Raw genomic sequence first — 16970 nt, 5'->3', positions numbered from 1 at the left:
CACAATGCCAGGTCGAGGAGGATTTTTGGAACTACTGCTTTCTCCTAACAAACCCTTACTCTTTGCATCATCGGTAGTTATCCGATGTTGGGGGTCTACTGACGCGTTTTTCTCAGCAGCCTCTGACGTCAATACCTTGGTCTTTCCTTTGGCATCCAACATATTTGCTGGAAAAGGGTGTTGATCAATTTTCATCGGCTTCTGGGTCTTGGAAGTACCAAACTTAATTCTCCCAGATTCAATAGCCGATTGTAACTGTTGCCTGAATACCTTGCACTCATTTGTACTGTGTGAAGTTGCATTGTGCCATTTGCAGTACAAAATCTTCTTCAACTCTTCTGCCGATGGGATCACATGATTAGGTGACAGCTTAATTTGGCCCTCTTGAAGCAGAAGATCAAATATTTTATCGGCCTTGGTAATATCAAAGGTAAACTTTTCTGGCTCTTTTTGACCAAAGGGACATGATATCGGCTTTTTATTCTTAACCCACTCAGCTAAGCCGATAACTGGTTCTTCATCAGAGTCAGAATCTCCTACTTCTTCAACAAATGATACCTTTTTACTCCAGTTCTTTTTAGGTTCAAAAACCCTAGTATCTTGATCAGAGATCCTTTGCACAAGATGACTGAGGCTTTCAAACTCCTGAGAAGCATATCTGTCCTTAAGATGTGGCAATAACCCTTGGAAAGCCAGATCGGCAAGCTGCCGATCGTCCAGCACCAGGCTGTAGCACTTATTTTTTACATCTCGTAGCCTTTGTACAAAGCTCTCTACCGATTCATCATTACGCTGTCTTAATTTTACTAAATCGGTAAGCTTCTTTTCATGGATTCCAGCAAAGAAATACTTATGGAACTGTTTTTCTAGATCAACCCAAGTAATAATAGAATTTGGTGGTAATGAAATGAACCATGTAAATGCTGATCCAGACAAAGATGATGAAAATAAACGAACTCTTAATTCATCTCTGTTAGCTGCCTCTCCACATTGAATAATGAAGCGATTGACATGTTCCATTGTTGATGTATCATCTTGCCCAGAGAATTTAGTGAAATCCGGTACCTTGTACCGATTTGGGAGAGGAATTAAATCGTATGCAGGAGGGTATGGAGTTCGATAAGAATAAGTATTGACCTTGGGCTTTATCCCAAACTGATCCTTCACAATTTCTGCTATCTTATCGGCCCAAAAAGCATCAGCCTCCTGCTGACGAACTGGTTGAATTTCTACAGGAGGTGCCTGCTGACATCCCTCTACATATCTTTGTAGCCCACGATCTCCAGCAATCGGCATATTTGCCGTTACTTGTGGTCCATTAGCCTGTTGGAAAGGATTCATCGGCTGGGCTGCCGATGCTTGATTCTGGAAACCAGCTTGCATATGACCTTGTTGAATCCCTGCAACCTGCTGATTTCGCTGAACTGTATGTTGAACAGGTAACTGTCCTGACCAATCATTATTAGAACTCATCGGTACAAAACTTACCGATGGCTGGTAATTTGCTGATATTGTTGGATAATTATAACCGGTTTGAGGCATGAACTGAACCCCAGTTTGACTCATAGCAGGGGCTTTCTGCTGCATCGGCAGTACGCTCGCCGATGGACTTGAATTGAATGTTTGAATCATAGGCATCTGGAAACCTCCTGGAGTTGGTTGTACAGAAGTAGTTGCGGCATATTGAGGCACTTGAGCCATCGGCGAAACGGCCGATGATATAGGCGCTCTTCCTGCTGCATCAAACACTTGCGGTAATCTAGGATTGAAAGCAGATGACTCTGGAGGCATGCCATATCCCCACCAATTAGTAGGAATCTGGTTATTCTGAGACACAGGGCCTGACATAGCTGATGCCGATAGATCTGTATTAAGCTGAACTCGCCCTCCTGGTAACACCTGATCTGATTGTATCGGTGTAGATTGAATATTAGGTGAGCCTGCCAATACTAGTGGGGAAGTAACTTCTGTACCCACAACGGCCGAAGGAGCCGATGGAGTTTTGACAGATGCCGGCTCTGGTTGATGATAGGCAGGCCCAACGTAATGTGGTGCCGCTTGTCCTTCTTTGAGAGTTCGAACCACAGCATTATGAACAGTATTGGACAGCACATTGGAATGATTAATCAAAGCATGATTTACTGCAGAATTAACCATCTCTTGAAGTTTACCAGGATTGGAGTCAAAGGTAACCTACCGAGGCAACGGCAAATCTTGCTTCTGGATGACTTGTCCACTCTTGTTCAAGCTAAACGATCTCAGACAAAGCTGCTTGTATTCTTCTATAGCCTTTTCCATAGCCTGCCTCTGTTCTTCCTTGAGATCTTCTTCTGATACTGCGATAATGTTCCCTGGATCGATCTCGGAATTGAACATATTGATTGATTTGTCCCACCGGGCGTGCCAAAAGATGTGTTGATGCAAAAGTGATCTGCAAACACAAAGGGCTAATACCCGAATCGATATCCAAAGCGTGCCAGTCGATTTGACCTGCTAATCGACAAGGATGAAGATACGAACACTTTGGTCCTGACAACAGCGATACGCCCGGAAGTCACGGCCAAGAGGTGCTCACGCGGAACTCGAGAATCACCGAAGGTCGCACTGAAGCGATGCAGCTCGCCGAATCAATGAGAACTCGTAAAAAGGAAAAATATGCAAATTGACGAAGTCGCCGAAAAGTAAGTAGATGCAAATAGGAGTAAAAGTTGGTTTTGATATTGATTGATATTGTCTATTACATTGCCCCTTACTCCATATTTATACCCTGATCTAAAGAGACACAACCAAACACAACTAGGACACCAATCCTATATCTAAGGAAACACGTGACTCTTACACGAATCATAACCTAACAAATACAGAAAAGGAAATCAACTCCTATCTATTTCCCTGTCCGCCTCAATTACGATGGAAATCTCACTGTCCTCCTTCCCATCGGCATACTCCCTGCTTCATCGGCAGTAGTCTTCAAGTCTTCCTTCATCGGCATACTCCCTGTTTCATCGGCAGTAGTCTTCAAGTCTTCCTTCATCGGCATACTCCCTGTTTCATCGGCAGTAATCTTCAAGCCTCCTTTCATCGGCATCGACAATAACTCCTCCAACCTCATCGGCAACGCCCGAGTCCAAATCAACCTTTCCATCGATCATCACCAGCTATCGGCAACCATTTTTACAAACTGGCTTTCATTGGCTATCAAAGTATTCAATAACTTTCCCCTTGCCGATTAGTCCACTCCGATTATTTTGACACGTGCAAAAAACGGTGTCAACAACTCTTCATTGATCCACATCACAGATTTATTCACTTTGCTTTTAGAGACAGAGACTACAGAGTAACGAGTGGGAGGGCCAGAGAGATACTGAGGCTACAGGATCAGCCTGTCAGGATGCATGAGGTTTGTTATGGACAGTAGGAGCCTCCTAGGCATCCTCATGGAGGGTTGGTGCCCCCTACAGATTTAGTGCGACATTGCTTCAAGGAGCCCTTTGGTGAGGGGTCGAGCAGGAACCCCAGTGACTTGACTCCTACAGCGAGAGTGCTAGAGGCCATTATTAGGAGGACACTGCTTCCCAGGTTGGGATATAGGGAGGGCCTAACTCACTTACAGCTCTGGCTTCTCAATGCCCTGATGCAGCAGACAATATTTGATATCTGGGACCTCCTTCTTTCAAAGATGGAGGATACAATAGCTGAGGGATTCAAGGGTCATAGGCAGCTTCCCTATGCTCACTGGATCACGTTTCTCATCCACAGAGTAGTGCTTGATAAGCCCCTAGGTATGATGGATGAGTATACAGGTGCCACCACAGAGTTCCCAACTTACAACTTGTCACAGAGGATCAGACATAGCACTCCTCAGGCACCCAGACAGCCTAGCTGTCGTCCCGACATGCTAGAGTCCACAACTCAGCAGGATGAGATTATTAGAGGGATTGCAGCCACTGAGGAGGAGGAGCTAGAGGCATAGCAGGAGGTGAGCGAGTATAGTGACAGCTCTGACGATGACTACCAGCCTATTCCTCAGATGTCTCCATGCAGACACGATGCAGAGGCCAGTAGCTCCAGTTCTGCTCCACCTGCTCCGCAGACAGACCCCGCTCTCATTGCTATTCTTGAGCGGATGCAGCAGACACAGGATAGACAGGCACAGGAGACATCTACTACTTTTGCCCAGTTTCAGGCTCGACAGGACGAGTTCCAGAGGCAGCAGCAGGTCATGCAGCAGCAGCAGCAGCAGATGCATCAGCAGTAGATACTCTTGCAGCAGCAGCTTATGGGTTTCATTTAGCATGTAGTGACAGCTCTTAGGGCCCCACAGCCACAGCCTTCGCCCCAGCTTGCTCAGCCTGCTACCACTTCAATGACTCCAGTAGTACAGCCCAGTGGGCTCCAGAGTCAGGGACAGCCTCCAGCTTAGTTTGCTTCACCTCTTGTATAGGTGTCCCAGTAGTTAGCCTCACCCATGGTAGCCCCACAGTTCACTCCACTTCAGACGGGCTTCACACCGGAGCAGTCACCCTCGCTATTTGTGCCTGACATGTCAGTCTCCAGGAGTCTTGGAGCATCTTTCAGTGAGCTGACTGGCATGCCCACACCACCTCATATGCATGCCTCTGGTCCTTCTACAGCAGCCCTAGTCGCAGTGACTACTCAGAGGCTTCCTAGCTCAGTCGCATCATCAGATCCTACAGATGTACCAGTAGCTTCACAGGCAGCACCTGTCCCAGCTCAGACCCAGACCGCTTCAGCGACACTTCCTACCACAGAGGGTCAGTCAGTTCAGAGCTCAGGGTCAGATGATGATGGCACCCAGTTCCAGCTTGCTCCTCGCACCTCAGCGCTCGGCTCGTCCGCTGCAGCCCCGCCGACCGACCCCTAGGTTTTGGTGTTTGACACCAAAGGGGGAGAGGGTTCGAGTATGTAGACTTAGGGGGAGCGACATTTAGGGGGAGCTAGTTATCTAGTATTAGCTTATTATTTACATTTGGAGTTTCTTTTGTGTGATACACTATTACTTTTATACATTCGTGTGTTTAACTTTCATGCATATTATTATATCTATGTGATAGTGATATTTTCGTGATTGTGATATATGACATGTGTGCTCTCTACTTTACATTATTTATATGTCATATCACTTGTGTTATTGCTCATTTGCCTTTGCTTCCGCGTTTATACTCCGATGCAAATGAGCTTGGTTAATCGTACTCATGCTTAATTCACATCCTTTGAGTACATTGTGTTGGCTTGGGTCATATAAGCTTGACTAACACTTTTGTTCATTTCAACAAAAGCTTATATGAACCAAGCCCATCAAAAACCTCACTCTTTCACATACTCGAGGTGGTATTGTCATCAATCACCAAAAAGGGGGAGATTGAAAGCATCTAGGCCCCTAGTAGGGTTTTGGTGATTAATGATAATACAATATTACTATAACTAACGTGTGTTTTGTAGAGGCAATTAAGTTAGGTCATGGTAATGGAGATCGATTGGGCAATCGAGTTGGTCATGCCTCTACGATGGAAATCGTTTTGGTTTTCAAAGGATTGACGACAAGGTTAAGGATGACTAGTTCTAAGTGTCGATTGGAGTTGGAGAGACACTTAGAGTAGTTTAGGACTTTGTTCTTCCTTTGGCCATACTATTAAGGGGGGTATGGACGGGTAGCTTGACCTATTTGAGCCTAGTGAGTTAGGTGTGATGCACACTTATTAAAACTAGCTCTAGGTAGCTCCTACGAAGCCCTTTGATCCCATGGAGCAACTTCATTTACAAATGATCAAGAGTTGGAAGTGAATGGAGGGTCAAATACTGACCGGACGCTGGCTCCGGAGCGATCGGACGCTGGCCACAGGGTTCGGTCAGTTCATTTGATCGAGGAGAACAAGTCTGGTGTAACCGGATGCTAGAAGGTCAATGTGACCGGACGCTGAGGGCCAGCGTCCGATCGACTCCAGTAAGGGTCCAGACTTGAGAAAGTGTGACCGGACCCTGAGTATCCAGTGTCCGGTCGAGTACAGTAAGCATCCAAGAGTGACCAGACGTGTCCGGTCATTACTGACCGGACCCTAACAGCGTCCGGTCATCACTTGAGAACTGTTGCATGGGTTGAACTGACCAGAGCGTCCGGTCAGCATGACCGGAGCGTCCGGTCACCCCGCAGAAGCTCATAACGGTTCGTTTTTCAGGCTGTCTTATAAATAGAAGCTCCACTCATGTGTGGAGTTACTTTTGCTCATTTCAACAGCTGAGAAACATGTTTGTGAGTGCCAAGAAGAGCAAGGTCCTAGTGAGGTGTTTGTGATTTGAGAATCCAAGAGTAAAACCTCATTAGTGAATCAAGAGTAGACAAGTGTGCATCCATCTTCTCATTAGGCTTCGCGTGGTCAAGTGAGAGTTCGTGCTTATTACTCTTGGTGATCGCCATCACCTAGATGGCTTGGTGGTGATTGGGAGCTTGGTGTTCACCCGGCGGAGCTTGTGGGTGACCCAACTCAAGTTGTGAGCGGCTTTGGGTGATTTGCCATGACGGAGTGTCGAAGAATCAACCCGTAGAGAGCACTTGATCCTTGCGTGGATCAAGGGGGAGCTACACCCTTGCGCGGGTGCTCCAACGAGGACTAGTGGGGAGTGGTGACTCTCCGATACCTCGGCAAAACATCGCCGCGTTCCTCTCTCCATTTACTTTGAGCATTTACTTTAAGTATTCACTTTGAGCAATTCAATACTTGTCTTTACATTCATAGAATTGCCATGCTAGAGTAAGTTTGGAACATAGATTGCAAGTCTTTTGTGCGTTAATTTGATAGAAACACTTTTCTAGGCACAAGGGGTTAATTGGGCTATCCGTAGGATTTGATTATTGCAAGAAAATTTAGAATTAGCCCAATTCACCCCCCCCCCCACCTCTTGGGCATCTTGATTCTTTCAAGTTCATCTCACAGATAAGGAAAAATGGGTCTATCTCACATATCAAGGGAAAACGAGGTCATCTCACACTAGACTAAAGGAGTTCATCTCACAGACCCATAAATTAACCCTAAATGAGTTCATCTCATATCAAATAAAAGTGACCACATCTTGCAAAATATCATTCATCCAATATGTAGCTTTCTCTTTGGAGTCATCTTCTTTGGTGCAAGTGCAGTAGGTATCCTCATAGGAGTAGTGGTGGAGGTCTTTGAAGAACTGTTATCTCCCAGTAAAAAAGCAAGACGGCTGCACAAATGTGTGTAATGACAATTAGACAAATCTTTTTATTTGTTTAGAGTAAAATGACATAGGTTAAATGTGTTACTATTTTGTACCTTCTCGTTATCCTTCCTGGACTATCCCGTAGTATTTGTTCTCTTGTTGGCCTTTGTGGGGTGCTAAGCCTATCTGGATTCTCTTTTGTAACGTTCTTTCTAGGCTGCTGCCTCTTTCTACAAGTTCAAAAAAATAATATTTGTAATGACATGATGATTCAAGGGTTGCAACAAAAAACTAGGACTTGTCTCTTTTTGTTTATGTGGACACTTGGAACTAGCTTGCATGTGACCCTTTTCACCGCATTTCTTGCAAGTCATTGGGCCTCTAATCATTTTCTTCCCTTTAGCATTAGTTGGCGCATTATCATTATTTGGACCAGTAGCATTGTCACCTTCTACATCTTTAGCACCTTTCTTCTTATGGCCACCTTCAAGACATCCTTTCAACCTGAGTTTTCTTCGTCTTCCCATATTTCCTTTAGCAAGAGGAGCACCAACAACAAATGGCAACTCCACTTGAGCCATTGTGTTTTGTCTGTCATTGGCTCAATCTCTCTACCATAAGCATCCTTGAATTTATCCACCGAGTAATACTCATGCACAAATTGTTCAAGGTCAACTCCCAGTTGTGTGGTTATAAAGGCCAATGCATATTGACATGGCTTACCAGTGTGTTGCCATTCAAGACAAGTACAAGTCCGTTGATTTAACTTCACAATATGCCTTTCAACTTTCTTGCTATTGTCCTAGACCTCTGCACTCCAATTAGCAGATGCATGTATTTTTAAGTGTCCCAGCCCTCTAGTATTTGCCTTTAGCTGAACCATAATACTTGGAAGTATCCTGCCAGCTGGTAGTCTATCTCCAATATTTCTTCTCTTGTTCCACAATTTCATGATCATCTCTCTGACCTGCAAATTACACAATTAATATCGAACATATACATTTGAAAAAACACATGTAGGAAAAATATAGGTAGCTATATTCACCTTATCCGCAAGTTCAGCAACAGGTAAGTCCTTGATGTCTCTTATCCAATTATTAAAAACCTCTGCTATATTATTAGTGATGTAGTCACACTTAATTTCTGGATTAAAGGCACACATATACCACAACAGCTTATGGTAGTCTTTTAACCATTTCAACACTTCTTCAGATTCATTAAGAATTGCTGCCATGTGATCATAGAATATTTCTTCCCTATAAGCCCTTGTCGCGGGATACATCTTGCCAAACTCTCTGAACCTTTTCTGAAAATTTTTCATAAGATGAAGAAAGCATTCTCTTTGCTCCGCATTAGGAAACACATTCTTTACTGCATTCTCTAAGCCCTTACATGCATCCGTGCACACAGCAAGGAGTAAAGGATCACCTATTGCCTTCTTAAGTTGATTCATAAACAAGTCCAGTTGTCTTCCGTTTCAGAAGCTATGAACCCATATGCAAGTGGGTACATCCAATTGTGACCATCAATTGCTATAGCCGAGGCTAAATGACCATTCCATCTTCCATTAAGTGCTATAGAATCTATGCTCAAGTAAGGCCTACATCCTTCCAAGAAACCATCAATGCATGGTTTAAGAGCACAGAAAAAACGATGGAAATATACATTACCATCCGCTTCAATTACGTCAATCTCCACTATACTTTCAGGTGACCTCTTCAGTACCTCGGCCTTCCGTCTGAAGAGTAGCTCAAAACACTCTTCCTATTTACCATAAACCTCGGCCAGAGCTATTTCTCTACCCCTCCATACCTTGTCATATGAAATTATGACAGAGTGATCTTTTTGCAACTTATCCTGTAATTCTTTAGCACCCATATTGGGAGAATCCCTAAGGATACTCACGGCCTTGCTAGCTACCCATTTCTGAGAAGCTGTAGTAGTTTTCATCCTCATGGAAGAAACACATGTATGGCGATCAGTTAAAGCTGTGACCTGCAAATTACACAAGTAATAAGAAATAAATAAATTTACGAAAATCACACTAATTTTTAGGGATATAGCTACCTATATTTACCTCCACGGTGCTTTGGCATGTATGTTTGCTGGCATTTATTTTCCCTGGGCAATCATCACTAGACTTGCAGAAACCTCTAAATCTCTCCTTATCAGAGTGCGCTGTCCCTAATTGAAACTCCTCATTGATTGCAAATTGTCGCACTGCCAACCTAAACTCGTCCATTGATGGGTACATCGTACCAAGATCCATTTGTGGGTGGTCCTTATCATATGAAATAACCAATTCAGTGGGTATGCCATCATTATTAGGAATCACAGCATCATCTTCACGACTACCCTCCTCAACCATTACACAATCATGTGATGCAGCTACCTTTCCTGACTCCTCGTCTCTCAAGCCTAAAAACACGTACATCTAATCTTCACTCAAAAGTTTGATTCATCCTTCCTCATCATGTGTTTCTATGATCTGCAAGCTATCCCAATCAACTGGTGGCATAGTTTCCACAAATTCTAAATCGGACCTGACAAATCATATTAACCTCATCAAACTGCACTTCAGACAGGAATTGGGAGAATAGGAGTACAGTCGTTCATCGCATACCTATGTACGGTAGGCAGTGGAGTCGGCCTCGGCGCGTCGTGCGGCAAGGCCGGTGTCGCAACAACGGGCAGCATGGCTCTTACCGTAGCGATCAAGTCCCCCTCAGCGATGGGGTGTGCTGCGGCATCAAGCGGAGGCAGCACGTCGGGCCACGGAGGCACGTCGGACGGCGGCGGCGCGTTGGCCGGCGGGGTCATCTCGAGTGGCGGTGGCACGTCGTCCGTGGAGAGCCAGCTAGGGCTCGCGTGGGAAAGAGAGACGGCGGCGGGACCGTGTGATATGCATGAATTTGTTTATTCTATTATATGGGTATGTGGCCATCTAGTGTATGTGTCCAGGCACATGCAGTCACACGCAGGCAGCCAGCGCCCAGGCCTGCAGCGGCGACCAGCGCTGCCCAGAGCAGATGCGGATGTTACGTGAAATTAGCGTCTCAATTAGCACAGAGGCACTTTTGTCCAGATTTTAGGAGAAATAAAGAGTAAGAAGGAGAAAAGGTAAAATGGTAAAGAAAACAAGAAGCAATTGTTTTAGGTGCTATTTTTACGAAAACAATGTTTCGGATGCTAGTTTTGCGAAGCGCATTGTTTAGGCTGCTAAAAATGCAATTTTCTCCCTATAGACACATCCTGCAGTATACACTACTCTACTCCGTCCGTTTCAAAATGTCCTATGTATTCGTTTTGTTATTGTCAGTTTAACCAAGTCTATATCATATATATATAGTGCATTAGTTTGTTCAATATTGTAATATAGCATTTCTGTATATATAACCTTAACCAATCAAAGTTAGGAAACTAAAGGGTCCTTATCAGACCCAAATTAATGATGGCCGATTTCTCCTTGCAAGATGACTAGACACACATTAGTTAATTTATTATTGATGCATGGGTGCTCAGGAGTGAGGAGTCACAACCCACAAATTAGACACTAATACTCTATCTGTTGTTCCATCATCACTATCTCAATTTCCCACTAACATTATTTGAACAATGGTAGAAACGACCTTTTTATGCATCAAATGACGGGAAAGACATCCGAGCGCAGGTGCTGCAGAAGGTGCAAGAGAAATGGGCGGCGGCGTCCAGGCCGCCGCCGTACCCGGCCATGTACTCGAGCGTGTTCGGCGGCATCATCCTGGACCCGGCCATGATGGTGCTCCCCATCGACGACCACATGGTGCACCGGGGCCACGGCGTGTTCGACACGGCCATGATCCTGGACGGCGCCCTGTACGAGCTGGACGCGCACCTGGACCGCTTCCTCCGCTCCGCCGCCGCGGCGCGCGTGGGCACGCCCCCGTTCCCGCGCGACGCGCTGCGGCGCATCCTGATCCAGATGACGGCCGCCTCGGGGTGCCGCAGGGGCTCCATCCGCTACTGGCTCAGCTCCGGGCCCGGGGACTTCCTGCTCTCCTCCAGGGGCTGCCCGACGCCGGCCTTCTACGGCGTGGTGATCGCGTCGGAGTACGACCAGTGCGGGCGCGACGGGGTGCGCGCCGTCACGGCGACGGTGCCCATGAAGCCGCCGCAGTTCGCCACCATGAAGAACGTCAACTACCTGCCCAACGTGCTGTCCATCATGGACGCCGAGGACCGCGGCGCCTTCGCGTCCGTGTGGGTGGACGAGGAGGGGTACGTCGCCGAGGGGCCCATGGTGAACGTGGCGTTCGTCACGCCGGACAAGCACCTCGTGCTCCCGGCCTTCGACAAGATCCTCGGCGGGTGCACCGCCAAGAGGGTGCTCGCGCTGGCGCCCAGGCTCGTGGAGTCCGGCCTGCTCGCCGGCGTCAGCACCAGGAACATCAGGGCCGAGGATGCCAAGCGCAGCGTGGAGATGGCGTTCGTCGGCAGCGGCCTCCCCGTGCTGCCCGTCGTCGAGTGGGACGGCAAACCCATCGGTGACGGTACTTAATCTGAATGGATTGAATTGATGGCATGGATTGAATCATACACTGAAATTGGTGCGTGCTTGTGCAGGGAAGGTTGGGCCGCTGATGCAGGCGCTGTCTGATCTGCTGTGGGAGGACATGAGGTCTGGCCCCGACAGGATCCCCGTTCCATACAAGCAGTAGCGACCAATCCCGACAAAAGCTGTATCTCTGTCACGGTACTTAATTTCCTCGCTGCTTGTTGAATTGGGATTGGTCGACCAAGTAATCAAGTACTGTGAGCCGTCACCAGTTTGTCGTTGTGACGAAACGAATGGTGGTTGACTTGGCTGAATAATACAGCATGCGAGAGAGTATGAGAGCCTCTCTTTCTATTAGGAGTACATATATATGGACCTGATGAGCCTGTTTCTGATGTTCTTCAGTTTGTTGTTTTTCAGCTCGCATCTTTTTCTTGACTGTGCATGAGTTCTGCTTAGACATGGCGCACCTGTTGCGTGCAGTCGGCAAAATGCAGCGAATCAGTTTTTTTGTTTGTCTGGCAACCGCAGAGTAGAGTATATACTGGACACTGATAACATGCCGAGCTCACTGCTCTAGCTGAGCTCGTACAAGTATGCTCGATTTCAGCCAAAAATCGTATCGTGTTATTCTGACGACTTATATAATCGGAAAAATGGATGTGAATTTGCGATGGTGATGAGTTCTGCAATGGCCCCCGTAACCGTCTCTCCCCCCGCGCCTCCATCTGCGGCGCCCTCCACCACGTCCGCAACCTCGCCGGCGGCTTGCCAGCTGGCTCCGGAGCCTGGAACAGGTTGGAAGCTCCCTAGAGGTTGGATCTCGGGCAGAGCTCTGGGGGGCGGGGGGTCTCTCGAGGACGCGAAGCGACACGTGGATGTGTTCCCGATGATCGCATAAGGTGCTCGCCGTCGGACAAGGATAAGAAGTTCGGATTCCCGATTGATTCCTCGATCTCCGGCCGCAAGAGCATAGCAGCAGAGAAATCCTTTCTGTATGAGGAGATTGAGAGGAATGAGGTGAAGATCAAGTCTATCCCGGTCAAATTCAATTGGAAATCCAATGGCGATTTGGCCAGAGTTGGTGTCAGCGCAAGAGATTCAGAGCAAGTGCCGATGGCGGGAACCAGTAAATTCAAGCTCAAGGGGCCTATGTGTCAGCGTCCCTGGTTCTGGTTACCGCCGAAGGTACGGATAGTACCAGGGATTTTGGGGAGATCTCCGGAGGAAGGGCCATGGGGCATCCATCCGGGAGGGGGTGAGCGAGAGGTTGGGGGAGACGCTGGATCTGGGCAACCAAGCTTTTTCCACCTTCTCGTTCCTATTCCGCAGCCACAGAACTAGTCGCATCAGATCAGGGTTTCTAACCCTAACCCGACACCCACCCTAGTTTCAAAACCCTCCTCCCAAATCCAACATCTCCAAATTTGTCAATCACCTGTGGGAAGCTCCATCCAAATCATTTGCTTCTGTGGTGCGTTCGGTGCCTGCGGGTACAATCGGAGTGATGAATCAAGGTGGAGGTCGCCGCAACAACGTATGGGGAAGTGGTGTGGGTGGTCGTGGATGGAAGGGCGGGGCCGGAGGTTTTGGTGGTGGTAATCAAGGTTTCGGTGGAGGTCCTAATGGTTTTGGCAGAGGTCTAGGAAGGGGTGATGCTGGAAGAGGAAGGGGTCGTAATGTCTGGGATCATAAAACTTAGGAAGGCAAACCCAAGATTGCTCTGCATGAAGAAGCTCCAGCTGCTGAAGAGCAAGCTAATGAAAAGTGGGATCAAGCGGTCGAGAAACCTGGTGAAAATCAAGTTCATGGAGAGGCTACTGAGCAGAAGATCAAACCTGGGGAAGATCAAGGTAATTCTAGTAATGAGTCTGCTGATGCTCCTCGTAACCCTCCCAATCTGGCTCAGAATAGGGTGGCATGTGAGAACTGTGGACTCTTTAACCATACTACCAGAGATTGTCGAAGGATGGTTTGTGAGATCTGTGGCTACAACAACCATTCAACCTATGAATGTAGGAGGTGCATCTTGTGGAATACTGGCCCAGAACTTTGTGCAGCCCAGGTGGAGGATCAGAGCTTCTTCTTCATTGAGGAATCCATTGACCCAAGAGTCTCCAGGGAGAAAGAAAGTATTGTTGTGATATCAATCTTACAGGGGCATGCAACCAACAAACAAATAGAGCAACAGTTAATGAGTGTGGTTGGTTCCAGTACCTAGAAGTGGAATGCTAGACAGGTTGGAGAGAATAGGTTTGTCATGAGGTTCCCCAATGCAAAGATGGTGGTGGACTGAAGTAAGTTCAAAGCACTAGCAATGGAATCAGGTGATGCTTTAATGAAAGTGGAACAGTGATCTCCCAAGATTCATGCTAAAGGTGTTCTGCAGCAGGCTTGGTTTAGGATCAAAGACATCCCTGGTGACCAAAGGTCAATTAGGACCATTGCCAAAGTTGGAGGCTTAGTAGGCAAAGTCATGGAGATTGATGAAAAGACAAGGTTTAGAGCTGATTATGTGAGGGTCAAGATTGCTTGCAGAGACATTTCAAGAGTTCCCAAAACTGCAGACGGCACCCTGGGGCTATACATCTATGATTTTACCTGTGAGAGAGAGGTGCAAGGTGATGGTACTATCAAAACTCTATCCAGTGGGATCAAGATAACTGAAAAGGATCACCAACCCAAAAGGTTCAAGGTTGATGAGCCTCCTAAGACCCTTCAAATTACTAGCTCTTGTCAAGGTGGCAACCAAAACTTTGGGGCTGGATCTAATAAGAATGTGCAACAACATAAAGATGTTGTTACCACCAACTCTACACCTCCTAAGCTGAGTGGTGGCAGAATTGCTAGTAATGAGAAAGCTAAACAAGTTGTGACTCAGCAGAACATTCAACCACCTAACTCTGAGGAACAGGTTGATAGAATTCAGATACCTGACACTTTTAAGGAGTCTAATGCTGAAAGTGAGACTTTGAGTGATAAGCTTCGAAAGATTGATGCATATGATAGTAGAATGCAAGGGAAATCTTATAAATCAAAGGAAGGGGATGGGGAATAGCAGGTTTGGGCAATGGAAATTGATGAGAATGCTGATAACCAAGGCCAGATTTTCTCTCTGAAAAAACAAGTTCAAGGGACTGATCTGACTCAAATGCTAGATTCAGTGAAGGTTGCTGGTGTGGAAGCTTATCAAATTCCTACCTGTCAAGAAGAGAGTGAGGGTGGACATGATACTCATCAATTCTCAAGAGAGTGTCATCATAGATGATGGTTAAAACAAAGCCCTAATGATTCCTACTACTTCTAAAGCCGAGGGATCCAAAACAGCTACCACTAAAGATCAAGCTAAGGAAATTCAGGTGGAGAGGAGGAGTGAAAGGCTAGCAAAGGATGTGATTCTTACCACTCAAGAAAAGAATGAAGCCATGGCTAGAAAAAGAAACCTAGAAGGTATCAATATCAAAACTCATAGTATTGTTGATATGGATAATGATGTGCTTGGGAAATTAGCTAAAAATATGTGTGTGCTTATTCATGATAATGCTTATGCTACTTTTGACTTGCTTAAAGATCTTGAGTCTGCTAGGAATTGTTTGAATGATAAACATGCTAAGTTATCAAAAAATAACCTTAGTGTTGAAATTGTGGAATTTGATCCTAGCACAGAGATAGTTCTGATAGAAGATGAAAAATCTGATGAAGATCCTGATCTTGAAATGTTGATTATTCAGAAGTCAAATGACGTTGAATAAGAAGAGTGTAAGAATCTCCCCAGGGGGGAGAAAGCAAGATTAGGAAGCTCCTGGCTTGCATGATTCCAGAAACCTTAAAGTTTCTGTGAATCTGCATAAAACAAAAAAACAAAGAAAAAGATGATGATACAAGGTCTTTTTTGGAACTGTAGGGGTCTTAAGAAGAAAGGTGTGTCCACATTTCTAAAGAATCTTATCTATGAGAATAAGTTTTATTTTTTGGGAATACAAGAAACAATGATTGCAAAGTGTAATGAATCTTTATTGAGAAAGTTTGATACAAATCAAGACTACCTTTGGGTGTGGAATTCCTCCAAAGGTAAGTCTGGTGGGATATTGGTTGGTGTTTTGTTAGAAACATTTGATGTGGGATCTTTAAAAAAAAGAATTCATGCTGCAATTGAATTTATGGGATAAGGTGTTAAAGACTAAATAGAATTTGCTAGTAGTCTATGGAGTAGCCTAGGAAGAGAATAAACTTTCCTTTTTGTCTGAGTTATCTAGATTTTGTGCAGCAAACTGTAAACCCATGATAATAGGAGGTGATTTCAATATTATTAGATATGTTAAAGAAAAGAATACTATGGATGGGGTACCTAGGAATACTCGTTTGTTCAATTCTTTGATTCATTTTTATGAGCTGAGGGAGTTAGTGATGAATGGTGGGTTATTTACATGGTCTAATAATCAAGAAAACCCCACTTTGGAAAAACTGGACAGAGTCTTGGTGATAAAGGATTGGGAAGATCTCTTTCCTAAGGCTTTGGTGAGTAAATTACCAAGAGAAATTTCTGATCATAATCCTCTGGTGGTTTCCACGGGGAAAAAGTGAATCTACCATTTATTCAGTTCAAGTTTGACCGTTAAAAAATCCTGAGTTTTATGCTATGGTTGAAAAAAATTTGGAATAGACCTTGTAGAGCTAAATCCACTCTTGATAGAATTCAGCAAAAGTTAAAATTGTTTAAGCAGTATTTTAAAGGTTGGGGGTTTAATTTTCAAGGTGAACTAAGAAAGCAAAGAAAATAGTTTCAGAATGAGCTAATTGAGTTGGAATGTTTGGAAGAGATTGAGGGGCTAACTGTTAACCAAGTTGATAGGAAGTTATGGTTGATGTGTAAAAATCTTAAGAGTCTTGAACAAGAGGAGTTGTATTGGTATGAAAGAAGTCATGAATCCTGGCTTCTTAAAGGGGACTGTAACACTATTTTTTCCATAGATGTGCAAATGGTAGGAAAAGAAAAAAAATTACATCATCAGCTTAGAAAAAGATGGAGTGAATATTAAAGGAGACGAGAATTTGCTGCAACATGCTTCTGAATACTATGCTAACCTGTTTGGCCCACCCATTGATTATTATATCCAGTTGGACTCTGATATGTGGGAAGACATTCCCAAAGTGGGAGCAAATGATAACCAGTTGCTATGTAAACCTTTCTCAGAAGATGAAATAAAAAATGCTTTGTGGCAAATGGAGAAAA

At 45.3% G+C, this 16970-nt stretch overlaps 1 protein-coding gene and 1 pseudogene across 1 annotated transcript in view; one reads left to right on the top strand and one right to left on the bottom strand.

Annotated features, from left to right (window-relative positions):
* The window catches only part of LOC136553247 (D-amino-acid transaminase, chloroplastic-like), a 31723-nt gene extending 19471 nt beyond the window's left edge, over positions 1 to 12252 (top strand). The window contains exons 3-4 of the mRNA XM_066544626.1: positions 10874 to 11732; positions 11806 to 12252. Coding sequence (XP_066400723.1) covers positions 10874 to 11732; positions 11806 to 11900 — 954 coding nt within the window. The 3' untranslated portion in view covers positions 11901 to 12252. The remainder of the gene's footprint in view (positions 1 to 10873; positions 11733 to 11805) is intronic.
* On the bottom strand, positions 7104 to 8715 carry LOC136455617 (uncharacterized; annotated as a pseudogene).
* Positions 12253 to 16970: the final 4718 nt, after the last annotated feature.

The sequence above is a fragment of the Miscanthus floridulus genome, chromosome 5, assembly GCF_019320115.1.
Source record: "Miscanthus floridulus cultivar M001 chromosome 5, ASM1932011v1, whole genome shotgun sequence".
Taxonomy (NCBI): domain Eukaryota; kingdom Viridiplantae; phylum Streptophyta; class Magnoliopsida; order Poales; family Poaceae; genus Miscanthus; species Miscanthus floridulus.
This window is presented reverse-complemented; position numbering and strand designations above follow the sequence as displayed.